Genomic DNA, 18,675 nt, shown 5'->3' with positions numbered 1-18,675 from the left:
TGAAAAGAAATTGATGACCCTCCCCGCAGCAATGAAAAAAATGACGTGACCCTCCCCTATTTTCTTCTGGTGACCCCGAAAATAAATAACGAACAGTCCGTGATATTTGTGGCCGTCCGAGTGTTCATTTCTAGGTCGGTCAGACTTTTCGTGACGTCACGTGAAGGCTCTTGATGCTACGTGGAAAGGAAGTAAGAGGCTGGTTGCAGAGGTGGACGCCGCAGTACCAAAACAAACGATGTAGATTGGGAAAAGATTGATTATCTTTCGACCACAGGAAAGTCGTCATGTCATGAAGAGAAATCTGGATAGTCACCTGAACTCATAGAGGCTGCCAAGGCCGTTGCAATTATATTATGTATTATTTTTTGACTGCAAGGGTCTCGATTTCTCGTCTTTCATGGACGGCTAGTTAGCCTGATTGCTAGCTGCTGGCTATTGAAGGCCTGGCTAGTCTCCATTCTCAAGTGTCGAAGTTTAATGTTGGTGTTTTGTCACCAACAATTAAACAACAGATGACGTATTTTTCTGAATTCAGGCGCTTTGTTTCGTGTTCTTCAGTCTGAGAGACTCATTGAACTGCCATTAAGCTCGCGAAAAAAGTGGGTTAGCTTGTATCATGAGTTGGTTCAACGCTTCGCAGCTGTCGAGCTTCGCTAAACAAGCGCTGACATCAGCCCAGAAATCCATCGACCGTGTTTTGGACATCAAAGAAGACGACCCATGGGGAGACACCGTCGTTCCTACCTATGACGGTAAGCTTGGTGATTGCTTTTCATTGTGAATACGGGATTTTTGGCTTCGTCACCAGTGTCCGTGTTAACTAGCTGCCTGTCCAGCTGATCTAAACAACTGTTTAATAGCACTAACACTAATGCATAATACTTTTTGCACCTAATGTCCCACTTCACTGTGCCAGTTCGTTACCAACTTCCCGTTCAGTATCAAAATGGTCTATTTATAAGTCGAGTGTGGATTAAACATTAATTTCACAGTTTACTTCCTGATACAGAGTTTTCTCTGTTGATCTGGAGAGGTCACCCTCCATCTGACCATGAAGAACACCTCTCCCCATTTACTTACTGTATGTTTATGGCTGGTGTGCCCTTGCAGCTTTGCCAAGCAAGCCTCTCCCAAGTGGGGGATGGGGGATGAACCAGTGGGACACCCCTGCGGAGGAGTGCACCAAGACCATCCCTCCTTCCTCCTCCTCCGAGGCCATCACCACCCCGGTGACCCGCATGGTGGTGGACGAGACGGAGAGTTTCTTCAGTGCCTTCCTCCCTCCCGGGGACCTCCCTCCCAGCGCACACGTCAAAGGCGCCGCGCACGTCGTCTCTGTCGCACCGACCAAATCTAGCCGGCGACGGGGACCACAGGTGAAGAAAGCAAGGAAGGACTCTGTGTCCTCAGTCGACGATGTGGACTTCCCTCAGCTTGGCGAGACTGGCGAGGAGGACCAGGAGGATAGTGAGGGGGACGTGGACAGTGGGTCTATTCATGCCGAGGCTGAACAGTCAGACATGGGCCAAGGTGCGGTTGTGCTGGAGCTGGAGCCCATCTCCTTGTCTGTGCCAGAGCAAACAATCACCAGCGATAGCCAGACACCCGCGCCTGACACCCCAGTGGTGCTACCCGCTGACGCCTCGCCGCCAGAAAGCCCTCAGAGCTCTGAGCCTGAGCTGTGTGAACCCGACGATGACGGCCACCCCGCTGCTGTGGAATCCGCCGAGGCTTCCGAACCTGACAAGAGCCCTTCCAAAGCAGAGCTGGCGCCCCCCGCCGCCAAGGAGATGGCTCTGGAAGCCAAGGAGGCTGGGAAAGGGGGAGAGGACCGGCAGAGCGACACGCCCTCGCCCCCCGTCAGCGCCTTCTCCTCGGGCACCTCCACCACCAGCGACATCGAGGTTCTGGACCACGAGAGCGTGCTGAGCGAGAGCTCGGCCAGCTCGCGGCAGGAGTCGGCGGAGGCCAAGGCGGGCCTGCACCTCATGCAGGGCTCCTTCCAGCTGCTCTCGGCCTCGGCCTGCGGCGGCGAGTTCTCCGTGGGCGTGGGCATGGTGGGCGTGCCCCCCCTGGACGACTACCCCAAGCTGCTGACGGAGAGCTGCGGCTCCTCCTCGGACGCCTTTGAGCGCATCGACTCCTTCAGCGTGCAGTCGCTGGACAGCCGCAGCGTCAGCGAGGTCAACTCGGACGACGAGATCCCGGGAGGCGGACGCACCCTGGCCTCCGTCACCTCCTCGGTGGCTTCGTCGCACCCCCCGCCCGCCACCGTCGCCCTCCTAGTGTCCGTGCAGAGTGATGATCAACAGGAGGCGCAGGGGGAGGAGGTGGAGGAGGAGGAGGAGGAGGAGGGTGGGGCCGATCGGAGGCTGGACGAGACGCCGAAGGAGCAGCACTCTCTGGACGAGGCCGAGATGGAGATGGAGGTCGAGAGCGAGATGGAGGAGAGTGGCCGCAGCGCCACGCCGGTCAACTGCGAGCAGCCAGAGGACGAGGAGCAGGAGTCGGACGTCACGCTGTCGGGGCTGAGCACGGACGCCTTCACCGAGCCCCTCACGCCGCCCATCATGGAGGAGAGGAGGGGCGCCTCCACCACGCAGATCCTGGAGCTTCAAAAGGTGACCTCAAACATAATAAGCGAAACGCAACTGCTGTTTTTCATGTATCTTAGTCATGTAGTGTACTCTGTTATTTTGTTGTTGTTTTTTTCAGTAGAGCTGCCAGTCCTGGGTTCAGAAAGTAAAATCCTGGCAGGTATTCCAAGAACATGGTTAAGTGAGCAATAGCAATAGTTAAAATTAAATTAATCTACAGGAATACCTGTAGATAGGCTAATACAGTAGATGACCTGCAGGTGTCTCATTACTAGCAATCGGAGCAAATTCCTGGCAGGCTTTTTCATTTCTGAACCTGGGACTGATACTTTTATGTGAATTGTATGTTTTGTGGATCAGGCCAGGTGTGTGTGTGTGTGTGTGCGTGCATGCACACGCGCACACGCGGACAGGGTTTGTGAGATACTGATTTAAAACCTCCGATGGTCGTTTGCAGATCATCGACGAGCTCACGAGCAGACTTGAGACGAGGGAGACCCAGCTTTTATCAGTCAGCAAGGACAAGGCCAGGCTGGAAGAGCAGTGTGACAACCTTAAAGAGTAAGACCACAAAAATGCACAAAAATACATAATTAAACCTCTCTTTTCACCTTGAAGTAGGTCAACGATAAGCAATGTCAAACAAGACAAATGGTGTCAAAGGTAACGCATGTATGGATCGAACTGGCATATTTCCGCATCTTGGTTTTAACGAGCATATCTGCTGTCTTGCAGCGAGATGATAAGCTTGCGAGAGGAAACGACTACAGTCCAGTCTCTTCAGGATGAGTTCACCCAGCGCATTGCGGAAGCGGAGAGAAAGGCCCAGTTGGCCTGCAAGGAAAGAGACATCGCCAAGAAGGTATTCCCTCTCGTGTTACATATGAAAAATGGGTCGACTCTTTTTATCAGCAGTTAGCAGAGCAGTTTTATATTTCTGTCTTTTTGGTGTGTGTGTGGCCGGCGCTGTAGGAAATCAAGGGGTTGAGGGACGAGCTCTCCACCCGCTTCAACTCCAACGAGACCCTGGAGCTCATCAGGGAGAAGGAGGAACAGATCAGAGGACTCCTGGATGAAGGTGAGTTTTCAATCCTTAGTCATGTCTCGCCTGATGTGTCGTGTGTGTGTGTGTGTGTGTGTGTGTGTGTGTGTGTGTGTGTGTGTGTGTGTGTGTGTGTGTGTGTGTGTGTGTGTGTGTGTGTGCGTGTGCGTGTGCGTGTGTGTGGAATGATATCCATATTTTGTATTTATTGATCCATGCTCGATTGATCGATTACTCGATCCTTTGAAATATGTATAAGTGACACTTAAAGCAAGGCAAGTGCAAAAATCACAAGGGTTCGCCAGGAAAATTTCTTCTTGTTCCTTTTTAAAGTACGCAATCCTCTGCATCATTTGAAATATCCCATATTAGGGCTGCACGATTATGAAAAAAATCATAATCACGATTATTTTGGTCAAAATCATAATCACGATTATTAATCACGATTATTGATTTTTGCAGATTTTTTTGAAAATTATAACAAGACGAAATATAACCAAGAATGAATTACATACGGGATGAGCAAAATAAAATGAATTGTAATAATTATGTAAAGGCAATAGCATGAAACTTAAGTGGACAGATTTCAGGCCAGAAACACCAGCCTGTCAGTATGTTCTGGGTTCAAGGACGCTCTCAAAAGTAGGTCACTATTGCCACGATTAAATCACGATTAAAATCACGAGTTCGATTTCACTATGTTATCACGATTTTGATTATTTTTCGATTAATTGTGCAGCCCTATCCCATATAAGGTTGCGCAACAGTGGATCTTCTCCAAGTTTGCAACTTTGAATGATCAGACATCTGACTGCAAAAATTGTAGGCCATATGATTGTACTTGGTCAGACCAAATGAGTATATTTTAGCATAGGCCTATAATAGAATATCCTAATGAAAAGATCGAATGAGTGTATGGGCATCATACATACATGCTGTGCATATGTTTGACTGGACAATTCAATGTAGGCCTATTTAAAAAGAAGACATCAAGGCCCTGTGTGTGGAAAGGTTTTTATATTTGTTATATTTTATATTTGTTGTACTTGGAAGCTTTAATGAAAAGTGACATTCAAAACAAGCCAGATGCAAAAAAAAAAAAAGAAACCTGCAGGACACATCACCTAAAATTACATCACATTAATAAAAACAGATGACTAAAACATTTCAAACTGTAAACTGTTGTAGTGGAAAAAGTAGCATATGACGAGATGTCTGGAACTGTTTTTGTGGAGATCAGAAAGCGTAGCCCAAGTACCATGAACAGGGATGAGGGGGCATACATGCTCTCACACCTGGACCACCATCCTAAGAGGACAACTCTAGCAGCAGGAGGTGTGACCAACCTGTCATTATTGGCAGGGAGGTCACACCTCCACAACAACATCAGCTGTTTTTAAAGCACGTCACTCATCAACATCACAGTGACCCTCTGATGAAGACGGAAGTAACACCGTCGAAACATGTTAGGTAAAAGATAAAAACTTTTACATGTCTTAAGGCAAAAGAAACCCCTAAGTGTTTATGTTTTTTGTTCCCCCCAGGTGAGAAGTTGTCTAAGCAGCAGCTGCAGCACTCCACCATCATCAAGAAGCTGCGGGTGAAGGAGAAGGACAGCGATGCCAAAATCCTCAAGCAGACCAAGCAGCTGAAGGAGCACGAGGAGGAACTCAAACACCTGCAGCAGGTTGGTGGTGGTGGTGATGACATGATGGCGTCTTAAGTCCTTTTTCCATCGACGAAATAATTTGTTTATTGTGTCATTTAATTTCGCTAGAATCGTCATGTGTGATGGAAAACCAACCAAACTCAGCTTGTATCGCTACAAAGTAATGCGATATAACTTTTAATTCGCTACAGAATCTGATGGAAAAAGGACTATCTTAGTCTTGCACTACCCACACATGAATTGGCCTATTTTTATTTATTCTTTTTAAAAATATATTTTTGAGGGCTTTTGTTAGTACCTTTATTAGTGATGGGACAGTGAGAGAGGGACAGGAAATGAGTGGGGAGAGAGTGGGGGAAGGATTAGTGAATGAACCGGGCAGGAATCGAACCCAGGTTGCCAGCATGGTGGCCCAGTGCCCTACCGTTAGACCCCGGTAGGGTCAGCCTTTTTTTTGTCTGTGTGAACACTCACACCTTCCCAACCTGTCCTTAAAAGGAAAAAAACAACAATCCCAGAACAACAACACATAATGACCTGGTGCCTTCATGACCACAAGTCTAAAACAAGTCATGACCACAAGTCTAAAATATGTACTTACATATTTACAGTAAGTACAGTGCGGTTGTGTAAGTGACTGTCTGAATCCCATATATGCATGTGTATTAAAAGCCTATCTGCTGAGGTTTTAAAACTGCTTTGTGTTTTGGCAGGTTCTGGACGCTAAAGAAGAGGTGGAGAAGCAGCACAGGGAGAACATCAAGAAGCTGAACGCAGTGGTGGAGCGGCAGGAGCGGGAGGTGACCAAACTCCAGAGCGACCACGAGGAACTCCAGGAGAAGAGCCGCAGCGTCCAGGCAGCGCTCGACAGCTCTTACAAGTAAGCTGCCCCAATGGAGTCATACTGGGAAGTGAAGACATATTGTTTTTGTTTTTTTTCCCCAATATTTTTTGGGCATTTTGTGCCTACATTAGATAGTGCAGTGTAGAATAGACAGGGCATGGTTGGGAGAGAGACTGGGGAGGCTTGGGAAATGACAGGATGACAGGACTAGATTTGAACTTGGATCCCCATGGGTAATGTGGCCAGGTATGTTACTGTGTAGTAGCGCAGTGCACCACTGAGCTTGTAGACATAAGCTTAAAAAGGTGGGGTTGCAGTTTAACCATTTTAAGAAAATGTACTATTATGACATCACGTGGGGGGTTCAGCAGGCTCATAGGAGTCTATGTAGAACCTTAGAATCCTGGGGGAGTTCCCCCAACGTGATGTCATACCTGCAACCCCACATTTACTGCGAGAGAGTAGAGAGAGAGAGGTTCCATTGGCCCATTGTTTCCGGGTTCTATTATTGGGGGGGAAATCCCCCTTTAGGCAGACCTAGGCAGACCTAAGGACTGTTCTATTCAATGCTAGGAGCATTATGACACGCCCCTTTAGGCAGACCGGAACCTGGTCATGTTAGGTGCCCATAGCAACCTATTACATTGGCATATCTCTATACTTAAAGAATCTCCGTTTACTGGCCACGTTTACATGGTGATTAATAATTCAGAGCTAAATAGTTCCATCGAGTTTACATTGCACTGTCTTTTCATTCCGAATTGTGAAGTGTTTACATGAAGTTTTCAAAACAGAATTGTTTTTTTTTTCTTCAGAATTTAGTTGAGTTAATTCTGAATTATATGTCTCATGTAGACGAGGCCATTGTGAAACTATTCACTGCAGTGGCTATTAGTGGGCTGAAAGGTAGCTGAGGAGCTGCATGCAGTTGTTTTAAAATAAGAACTGCACCGAGGTAGACAAACCGGTTTGAGAAATAATAGCCAGAAATACATTTTTCTTTGTTCCTTCCCTCGTTAACTCCTTTACCTGAAGAGATACGCTTATAAGATCAGAGTGTGTGTGTATTAGTACATCTTCTCCTGTAGACTTTCAAAACAACATTATCATTATCCTTATTATGCCAATGAAACACAATGTTTGCTCAAGATTTTTCTTTAACCGATACTGTATCATTTCTGGAAATAAGCTCATTTACATTTGAATTGAATGCCATTTGATGGTCTGGTTGACGAAGAGCATTTTTGCACTTCACTGGGTAGCACTTACTGTTCATTAATAGTAAATAAAATAGCAATACAAGTTGTACAAGCTGTTTTTGATTAAACCTGTGCATTTGAAATGTGGTGCATCTCACCCCGATCACCATTTGTAATTAACCTTGTGACGGCAGTGAAACATGACATTGGCTCTTAAAATTTGCTGTTGTGTTTAAAATGTGGTGTGTCTCACTCCTCATTCTCCAATTCTCCATGATTTTCGATCGATTGATTGATTGTGCTCTTCTCCACACACAGAGAGCTGGCGGAGCTGCACAAGGCCAACGCCACCAAGGACAGTGTGGCCCAGGAGCTGGCCCTGAGCCACCAGGTGCAGGCCAAGGAGGAGCTGGAGCAGGCCCTGGAGAGGGCCACAGAGGAGGCACGCATGCAGCAGGAGGCCCTGGCCAACCAGGTAGCTTAGCTGGAACTTGCAGCAGCAGCAGGGTGCCACTTGTACATAAGGAGCCACTTATTTATTTTCCCCTCCATTTTCTTTTTTCTTTTATTTAGAGGTGCACCGAAATGAAAATTTGTGGCCGAAACCAAAACCGAATAATAATTAATCACTGGGCCGAATACCGAAACCGAATATTTCAATTCAGTTGAAAGTTATCAAAAGTTAGGTTTCTCACTATTTTTAGATATCGCTTAAATCTACAGTTTACAATAAATGTTTGACATGTTTTTGAAAGACAATAAATGTGTATTTCAAGTCTTAAAATGTTAGCGTAGAACTGAAATTAGTTTAATTAATGCTCATTTTCAATTCATTTTCTATTCGGCCTCCGATTCGGCCACTCAATTGGCTTTAGGCCGAAAACCGAAAGTGTCTTTTTTTGTGTTTTCGGCCAAATATTTTCTGCGGGCGAATTTTCGGTGCACTTCTACTTTTATTCTGACATGACGGCTTAAAGGGGCTCCAGGTAGGATTAAAAGTTTAATTAAACACGGTCCCAAGTCAGCCGATGCTTATGCGAGACATTAGTAAGTGAACGATGGCTCTCGCGACCACTTTCACGGTCCGCTGTCAGAAAACCCCACATGCAACTTTTGACACCGCGGTCCAAAGGAGTGTTGTGGGAAACACTTTTTATTTGAATACATCGCTTTGCATACCGTATTCAGATTTGTATCAACTGCTGGCATTCCGTGATGAAAAACAGTCTCACAGCGAGTTTATTTGAACATTTTTTCATTACTGTGTAGATTTTGAGACAGGCATGCCATGGGCACCGCGCAAATTACGTCATCCTACCTTGTGCGCCTTTAACCCATTTTAGCCTAAGCCCTTTTTGGGAAAAGGTGCCCTCTCCCTATTAAAACCTAAATATCTCAGCCTCTGAAGCACATAAAAACATGAAATGAGTTGCATTTAAAAGCTGGAACCTTTTCACTGGAATGTGTACATTCAGCTCCAACATACCAACATTTTGAATGAAACAGCTCAAATCTCAAGAACCTGAATGCAGCGTATATGTCGCTCCAGGACACAATGGGTTAAGAGGTGGACAGGAAATGGTTGGGTGAGAGAATGGGGTGGAATTGGGAAAACACCTGGGGTTGGAATTGGACCCTGGTCCCTGTTGACATGGGTGCTGTTTCTTTCAGGTGGCTGATCTGAGGGTGGCCCTGCAGAGGGCTGAACAGCAGCAGGCCAGGAAGGAGGACTACCTCCGGGAGGAGATCAGCGAGCTGCAGCAGGTAACACACACACACACACACACACAGACACAGACACAGACACAGACACAGACACAGTAACACACACACACACACACACACACACACACACACACACACACACACACACACACACACACACACACAGTTACACGCACTCGGTAACTCAGTAATATCCCCTCAGGGGTGTTCGAACGTCCATTGTGTGAATTCCAACTTCTGGAAGCCAAAACTTTCAAGATGGCTATGGCTGCGTCCAAAGCCCACTTTCATCTCCACTAGCATGGGGAACCACGGAGCATGTGAACGTGACGACGAGAGTTAAAGCAGGGGTGGGGAACCGATGTCTCGAGGGCCGTTTGCGACCCTTGAGGCCGTTTTATCTGGCCCCCGATGTAATTTTAAAGTTATGCAGCTTCATATGAAATATGACATATTTTGTAAAGGAATCTTAGCTATTACATTTGCAATACAACTAAGTTATATTCAGAGAAGTTGGGGTCTGTTTTAAAGGTGGCTGCCTTCAATATAGGCCTTAAGTGCAGGGGGAAATCCTGGTTTGTGTTCATAGTACGGCCCTCGGAGGAGTTTTACAGCCCTCGGATGAATTTGAAGTGGCCCCTCGAATGAAAAAGGTTCCCCACCCCTAAGTTAAATGTTCTTGATTTCATCCTGAGCTGTGAAATGCCAGTGCTTGATTTAATTAGTGCTGGTGTGGTGGTGGTGGTGACTCATTGTTGTTGTGGTGGTGGTGGTGACTGATTTGTTGTTGTGGTGGTGGTGACCCATGACAGAGGCTGCAGGCGGCAGAGAGCAGGAACCAGGAGCTGAGCCAGAGCGTCACCTCGGCAACACGGCCCCTCCTGCGGCAGATCGAGAACCTGCAGGCCTCGCTCGGAGGACAGACGGCATCATGGGAGAAGCTGGAGAAGAGCATCTCTGACAGGCTGGGTAAAGACCAACAAACAAATAACCAAATACAGAAACAAAGAAATGTGCCACACAGTCCATGTACTGTATTTTACAGACCGTGACATTTCAGGCTTTTGCCTTTTTTATTTACATTTTTATTTGTGTGCTTGGGTTTATGCATGTTCTACCATGGCAAGATAATCGACCTCCTTCGTGCAAAAACATCTTGTGTGGCTGCTACTGCTTTCAGTCAGCCTGCTCTCACAGAATTCAGTGGAATGGACACAGACCTTTGGGACCCGAAATCTGTGTCAGTTTCACAGATTTTTGCCATTGTCACGGAAGTGTTTGTCCATGATGGACTCACGGAAGTGCTTCCTATATTCCATTCCACTGAATGCTGTGAGATCATGTTAGTACAACTCTCTACGACTTCGACTGAGCTGAGTCTGTTTCCTGTCCCTGTTTTCTGTAGTGGACGCCCAGGCTCAGCTGGCCGTCGCCGTGGAGAAGGAGCGGGCGGCGACGGACGAGCTGCACGGCCTAAAGGCCCAGGTGGCCTCCCTGGAGTCCCAGAGCTCCCTGTTGCGGCAGGAGAAGGGCCGGCTGCAGGGCCTCCTGGAGGCTGAGAAGAGCCGCAGAGAGACGCTGGAGGACGACATCAGCAGGTCATTATTATTATTATTATTATTATTATTATTATTATTATTATTATTATTATTATTATTATTACTATTATTATTATTGTTATTATTATATAGCCGCAGAGAGACACTGGAGGACGACATCAGCAGGTCATTATTATTATTATTATATAGCTTCCGAGAGAGGCTGGAGGACGACATAAGCAGGCTATTATTATTATTATTATTATTATTATTATTATTATTATTATTATTATTATTAGTAGTAGTAGTAGTAGTAGTAGTAGTATTATATAGCCGCTGAGAGAAGCTGGTGGACGACATCAGTCGGTCAGCCTGCTCAGGGATGGTGTACAGAGGACTTTGGGCCAACATGCAGGGCGTGTTGGGGAGCCCTAAGTTGGTGTTGAGAAGGATACAGCTGAGAGGGAGCGGTTCTTCACCATTTGGGGACATTAGTCCATTTTATGTTTTAATACTAAGGGTGGGGGGCGTTGGCAGGCTTATGATGAGGTCTAGAGGGCATTGGGAAGCTTATGATGAGGTCTAGAGGGCATTGGGAAGCTCATGATGAGGTCTGGAGGCGTCGATTCAAAAAAAGATCAAGAACCACCTGACTGGAGCATGATATCAGCAGGTAAGGTATACGTACATTATAAAGAGGCTTTTGGCTCAACAGTGGGCCCCTTGACATGGTCACAATAACCCTAATAATAATATGAGGAGAGCCGCGAGAGGTTGAAGGATGAAATGAGGCTGAGCAGGTGAGGCATTCTTGAAGTTGGACATCTATGTGTCAGATATCCATCTAATGGGCAGCGGTACCGTACCATTGACCTGGAGGAAAATAAAGAGAGCACGAGTATTGATTTACCACAGTAAGTTTGTTGTTGTTTGTTTGATGACGTTAAGTTAAATTAAGCATTTTCTACCCATAGACACTATTAAGACGCAGTCCTCTAGTAAGTGCACTCTTGTAATATACCGAACCCCATCAGTTACTGCTCCTGTAGTGTAGATTGTCTCCATGCGTGGCAGCCTTCGCAACTGCTGTGGGAATTTATGGGTGAATGTGTGGCATTAAACTAGCTTAAAGCGCTTCTGGTGCTTTGCCAACTTCAGGACTTCACTAAATATAAATCCAGTCCATCCATTCACTGCACTGTTAGCGTTAAGCGTCCAGTTTGTTCTGGCCCCCTGGACCTGAGCCCAGTTGGCCTGTCCATTTGTCCACCCGCGTGCGTGCGTGCGTGCGTGCGTGCGTGCGTGCGTGCGTGTGTGCGTGTGTGTGTGTGTGTGTGCACGCGTGTGTATTGATGTTTGTGCACTGATGGAGGGGTTGTCTTGTGTGCAGGGAGCACGTGGAGCTGGAGAATCTGAGGGGGGAGCACACGCGGTCCCTGGAGGACTCTAGGAAAGAGAAGGTACTGCAGCGCCTGTTACACACCGGTCACCACACACACACACACACACACACACACACACACACACACACACACACACACACACACACCTCCTCATTAGTCCACTCCCCCTTCAACTAATTCCCTGTTTACACACAATGTTGTCATGTGTGCTCAATAGTCTCACTCATTCTCTCTGTACTTCGTTAATGTTCACTACCTCCATTTTTCAGGTTTTCCCGCCTTCTTTTCCGTCTTCTTTTCATCTGTTATCTTTTTCTCACTGTTACACACACTGCAAGCCAATCCAAATTACAAAAATATCTGTCTCTGGTCTGTCTGTGTATCCTCTCTACTATGATTTTGTGTATGTCCATCAATTTTTTAGATATTTATTCCTCATTTTAATTCATGTCATACAAACATGCAACAACAACACACACACTTCTCCTCACAAGTCAGCCTCCTCACTCCACCCCCCTCTCTTGCCTTCCTGTCTCCCCCAGCTGCTGCTGACCAATCAGCTGGAGATGGAGAAGATGAAGGTGGAGCAGGAGAAGAAGAAGTGCTACCTGGCTCAGGAGGCCCTCAAGGAGAAGGTAGAGTGGCTCCGCCAACACACACACACACACACACACACACACACACACACACACACACACACACACACACACACACACACACACACACACACACACACACACACACACAGATGAAGAAGTGCTACCTGCCCTTAAGGAGAAGTTAGTGTTACTCTGCCATCAACGCCACTTGCTCATGCCCTGTAGGAGGAGTTTGCATGCTTAAAATCTTCATAGAGACAATGGTCTAAATGTAATCCTGACATGAAATAAAAAAAAACAATTTTAACGTTTTATGGACTTTAAGTGTGCCGACTCCTCACTCCAAACTTCCCGCCAACCTTTGTCCTGCAAGTTTCCTGGGATTTGCACGTTTCTCACTCTACACCAAATTCTCACTGTAGTGTATCTCAGCCATGGGCGCCACTTGCTATTGGGACGCTGACATTTCTAGTAGCAGACGTCTGGGCTGGTGCTAATGCCACTATTTTATTAACCTACTAACACCCAATGGGTATAAAAATGACTGTTACAGGTAAATATGCAGATGCTGCAGCTGGTCTTAAAGGGAAACGGCATCCCCTGGTCAAATTCCGGTGCTGAAATAATGTCAGAAAAACACTTTCACCCACTTATGTTAGTCTCAGAACTGTGGGAAAACCCTGAATTTTTGACCCTGGGGGCTAGCGTATCCTTTTAAAGGTTGTGTGGCACAGGTTGCAGCTGGTCTTAATGGGTTAATTAAATGAATTAATTAATAATTGGTAATCACTGTACAAACAATGAATCTGCATTTTCGATAATCCATTAGAAAACAAAAAAATTAATTTGTGAAATAGTGGCATTTGCTGTTGGTTGCACCAACCTGACGTCTGCTAATAAAAATATGTCAGTGACCCTGTTGCTGTGTTTATTGCTACGTCTCCTTGGTGTTTTTCCACTTGGGCTCCGGGCCAGGGGGCCTTTGAACACTGTTTACCTGTCTGCCTTATGAAAGGCCTTTTCTGCTGAACCCTTGGCAAATATTATGGGTGCGAGGAGGGCTCGGATTTAAGTCCGTGTGCACATCCTTATAAGCACAAAGAACAGGCCGAGCATTACAGTGAGTCTATTCATTAAATGTATAAACATTTGTATTGTGTAGGAGTATTGTGTGTGTGTGTAGCCCTCATAACTGTGTAGCCCTCGTAGCCCTCTTGGTGATAGCAGCTGAAAGCAACTAGGGATGCACCGATACACATTTTTCACTTCCGATCCTGATATCTAAATTTGGATTTTTGGCGATACTGATACTACTCCGATCCAATACCAAAACCACATACTATATGCATGGGTTTCAACTTGAGGTTGGCCAAAGTAGACTATTTGGTCAGAAAAGCAAGTCAGAGGAACAGGAAAACAATTAATAAGTAAAAAAGTAACAAGATAAAAAGTAACAGTCCCATCCTGAAACCTAAAATGCAAGTGTTACGTTTTCAAATTAACATTACACCTGGTATCGGAAACTTGGGAAAATTCTGTTCCGATCTCTGAATTACATTGATATGTGAACCCAATACTTATACACCGATATCCCATCCCTAAAAGCAACTGGACCTCTGTTTTGGAGGGCTCACCTTTCATCCAAAGCTGTACACTATACGTCTGTACTACATCCCTTACTCGAGCTTGTCTGTTGAGTTATTATGATGGTAAATAATGTGAGTCTGTGTGTTTATATCTCCTTCTGTCTGTCTGTCTGTCTGTCTGTCTGTCTGTCTGTCTGTCTGTCTGTCTGTCTGTCTGTCTGTCTGTCTGTCTGTCTCCAGGAGAGGAAGGCCATGGTGCTGTCTGTGAGCGAGCCCCCGACCTCCTCCACCCCCTCCCTGTCTCGCTCCAGCTCCATCAGTGGGACGGAGCATGCCGGCCTACACTCCTCCCTATTGGCCCAGGTATGCAGTGCCGCCTGCCCGTCATTCCCATCCGACCTACGGGAATAAAAGTTGTTTGGCTGGTTTAGCTGGTGATCCTTCAGCACCTTTTTAGTTCTGTATTGTTCCTACAGCGGTGCGTGTTTTGAAGTTAAGAATAGTGTTGACGATCATAGACCGCTGTTAAGTTGTTGAAGTGCAGACATGCATGTGATACGTGAACGTGCATGAGATTCGAGCACAAGGAGGGAACAGTCTGTGAAATAGGCCAGAGGGCACAACTTCAACTTCAAGCAGGAACCTTTGTCAACAATTGTATCCAGACAGAGCTGTGTGTGCTGTGTGCTTATCCTGGTAATGAATTTGACTAGTCTTAAGTCTACAATTTTAGTTGTGTTCAGGTGCGTCAGAGCACGTCCTTCTTTTTTTATGTAGTGGTGTAGCTTCATAGCACAATATGCAATACCTACCACAGTGCAGCATTACTTCTACGTGACCTGCATACATGAGCCTATTCGCCACAGGTATATGCCCCCTTTGTCTTTGTCTGGTGTAAGTCTACAATCTGTTTGAACATCAGTGTGATGGTGTGTTCTTTTTTTATTTAGTGGCTGGCATAACTTCTCTGCATAATATGCAATGGTGGTAAGGTGTACGCCCTTTAGGAGACCAGTAGATATTGATAATTAATGGAGTTCTGTTAGTGCTGTAACTGCGGTAGAGCAAGTCATATGCAAGCTGTCACTTGACACCACAGAAAACGCAGGAGCAGAGGATCACACACCCCTTAAGGAGACCAGACTTGATCCCACTCCTTTGCGTTGGTGATGCGTGCTATGCTACATCTTTGTCTACCATATTGTAGTGTTGTGACGTTTGTGAACGAATCCATTCTTTTGAACTGCTCCTAGATGTGGACAATGGGAACCGAATGCCAGTTGGAAGCCACTCTTTTGCATTTTTTCGTTTGTTTTTCATTTGTTTTGAACGTGTCACTGACGCCTGACCACTTTAATTTGTTGAAAAACGCATAATTGTCTGCCACAGAGACGGGCAGAAGTGGTCTTTAAAAAAAGAAGGACAATCAGTTGTTCTGTAGACAAAATTACCTACAGATCAAAATACTATTTTCATAACACTGAATACATTAATTAAAAATGTTAAATAGAACCAGTTTTTTTAGCAACTCCTTGAAAGGAACAAGCCCCTATGAGCTGGATCCTGTCAAACAGACATGAATCCCATCTCTACAAGTTTGAATAATATCTTTGTGTATATGATGTGTCCGGCAGGAGGACTCCCTGGACCACTCGTTTGGGCCCATGTCCCTCAGTGGCAGTAACCTGTATGAGGTGGCCCGTCTAGGGGGAGGCTCCAGCATCATGGAGAACCTGCAGTCACAGCTCAAACTCAGAGAGGGCGAGATCGCACAGCTTCAGGTAAAGTATCACACACACATGATTAGTTTATTTGGGAGGACCAATAATTATTGAGAAAACAATACGGCGCCCCAAACCATGTTAAATAAGAAACACACACACACACACACACACACACACACACACACACACACACACACACACACACACACTTCCCTTCCTATATCTGTTACCTACAGTGTATATCTAATTATCTTTCCTTTTTGTGTGTCTCCACCCCCCCTTTCTGATTGGTGCGTTCAGCTGGAGATCGCAAGTCTGGAGAGGAGCCGTGCGGTCATGGCAGAGGAGCTGGTGCGGCTGACCAATCAGAACGATGAGATGGAGGACAAGGTCAAGGAGATCCCTAAGCTGCGCGTTCAGCTCAAGGTGAGGATGGCACGCTGGAAGTCATGGATGAGAGTGTAAAGACAGAGAAGTGCCGCAGGCGTTAACAATGACATAGGGAAGCCAGACAACAATAACCTGGATTGCGTTTCTCGACAGCAACATTGCTAAGTCATCATTGTAGTCAGCAACTTATTTGGTTGGAATGCTATTTCCTATTGGCAACCTACTAAGTTCCTAGCTGGTTAGCAACGATGCTTTTGAGAAACGGCGTCCTGATCAGCTCCAGTGGTTTGATTTTGTTGCTTTTCCATCACAGTTTTTGTACGATATTGCATCATGGCATTAGAGGAGACCCTAAACCAGGAGTCCCCAAACTTTTTTCTCTGGGGGCCACATTATTGTTCCTGACTGTGATCAGGGGCCGGTATCAATCATGTGGCCTGTATACTAGGCCACTGCCTAATATAGCCATAATTTCTAGCACAAAATAGTACATCATTACAAGTGATTTGCAAAAGAAGTGAGTACTTCACATGTTGTTCAATTTGAAATACCACAGGTTTTTGGTATTGCTTTTAATTTCTAATAACCATGTAAAAATAGCAAGGAAAGGACAGAAAAATATGGTGATTGACAGTTTATGAGTGATACAATAGTAATGGTAGGCCTGTTTACAGTGAGATGACAAACTATCAAGAAAAGAAACTTCTAGTAAAATTAAACTGTAGGAAGGCCTGTCGATAAACAAAATAAAATATTTAAAAGATATAATATTTTATCTTTTTTTTCTCTGTGAGGATTGCTTCTTTGGGCCAGTTCAAATGGTGAGGTGCAGAGAGGTGGAGGGCTGGTCAAGGGGGCATGGCGGGCCGCATCCGGCCCCCGGGCCTTAGTTTGGGGACCCCTGCCCTAAACCCTGTCTTCTTAAGGGCTTCTAATTAAATCATATATCTTTTCACAGTTGTGAAGACCAGTCACTTCAAACTGGAAACAGTTCAATCTTCCTTCTTTGTCTCGTGCACCAAACCAGGCTCATTTACATTATGTTTTTAATTCCAAAACCAAATTAATTGTTCTGTTGATTTTACATTGCACTTTTCAATTAATTCCGAATTGAGAAGTGTTTACATGATGTGGAATTCAAAGTGGAATTAAGCTTTATTTGGAATTAAATTGAGTTCATTCTGAATTAAATGTCTCATGTAAAGAAGCCATAATAAACTTGAAGTTGAATTGGAACTGTGTGTGTGTGTAGGACTTGGAGCAGAGGCACAACACTATCCTCCAGATGTACGGGGAGAAAGCTGAGGAGGCAGAGGAGCTGCGGCTGGACCTGGAGGACGTCAAGAACATGTACAAAACCCAGATCGACGAACTGCTCAAAAATCAAAAATAGACTGGAAACAAAAGAAAGAGACATTGATATTCAATCATTACAGGCTTTAAGTGCATTCACTGTTTAAAAGAAAAAAAAGAAGAAGAAATGTTGAAACTGAATTGGGTGCTGGATGAGGCGCTGAATTTCTTCGCTCTGCAGACTCATTGTAACATCCATTTTTTTGTCACTTCCTGTGACAAACACAAATGTTTAGTCATGTATTTATAGATCAATGGATTACAGTTGAAATAGACGAAATAAGCGATGTGATTCTACACATTTTAAAACACCAATCATAGCTTTATTCACAACCGTAGAGTAAAACGATCCTCTAAACATGTGTAAAGGGTGTCACTGTCTCTCCTCTGTTAATTTACTGTCAGTACTATGTAAGTACATGGCTGCCACTGGCTGAATTGGCAACTGTGAGTTTATGGAATATGTAAAGATGGTATTTATTGATGTGGAATTGTACTGCAGTTTCTCTCGCCTAAGCTAAGACAGTTGCTGCAGCTCATTCCCTGCCTGGTATGACATCCTGTTTTCTTATACTACGTTTTGATTTATTTTGGGGGAAAGAACTCAAATATTATAGGACGAATGGGGATGAAAAGGGTGAAGTTGGACTTGCACTAAAATGTCTGTTTTCTTTTTTTACTTTTATTTTCAAATGAAGTTATCTATTGGTAGTAGTTTGTCAGAGATGGGGCTCTACCAACAGTGGTCTAATGTGCTAGTTTGCCTGTCAGGGGGGTGTTGCACATAACCTTTAGACCCTTATCCCGGCTTGTTTTATATTAACTAAAATAATTCACAGAGATGCGTATTTGGGAATGGTAAATTTTCAGATTCTGTAGTTGTCTCCTGATGTAAATGTGTAAATAAATAATCCATTTATTGTTGAGCTGATGTTTTGTTGTCGTCTTTTTCCTGATATGCATCTTTTCTGACTTTTCTTTCAAATATCATGCCTCCATCTAA

The 18,675-nt window shown here is 45.1% G+C and overlaps 1 protein-coding gene across 1 annotated transcript; it reads left to right on the top strand.

The window, feature by feature from the left end:
• The first annotated feature begins 190 nt into the window (after positions 1 to 190).
• Positions 191 to 18,598, top strand: tmf1 (TATA element modulatory factor 1). The gene is made up of 17 exons (XM_063214949.1): positions 191 to 755; positions 1,114 to 2,624; positions 3,058 to 3,161; positions 3,336 to 3,462; positions 3,573 to 3,678; positions 5,187 to 5,329; positions 6,025 to 6,191; positions 7,673 to 7,829; positions 9,026 to 9,118; positions 9,892 to 10,048; positions 10,485 to 10,677; positions 12,008 to 12,077; positions 12,563 to 12,655; positions 14,446 to 14,568; positions 15,840 to 15,986; positions 16,230 to 16,355; positions 17,572 to 18,598. Exons 1-17 carry the CDS (start codon positions 620 to 622, stop codon positions 17,710 to 17,712), a joined length of 3,594 nt encoding a protein of 1,197 aa, XP_063071019.1. The 5' UTR covers positions 191 to 619; the 3' UTR covers positions 17,713 to 18,598.
• The last annotated feature ends 77 nt before the right edge of the window (positions 18,599 to 18,675 follow it).

The sequence above is a fragment of the Engraulis encrasicolus genome, chromosome 14 (assembly GCF_034702125.1).
Source record: "Engraulis encrasicolus isolate BLACKSEA-1 chromosome 14, IST_EnEncr_1.0, whole genome shotgun sequence".
Classification (NCBI taxonomy): Eukaryota; Metazoa; Chordata; class Actinopteri; order Clupeiformes; family Engraulidae; genus Engraulis; species Engraulis encrasicolus.
Note: the sequence above shows the minus strand (reverse complement) of the source record. Positions and strands in the feature narration are given on the sequence as shown.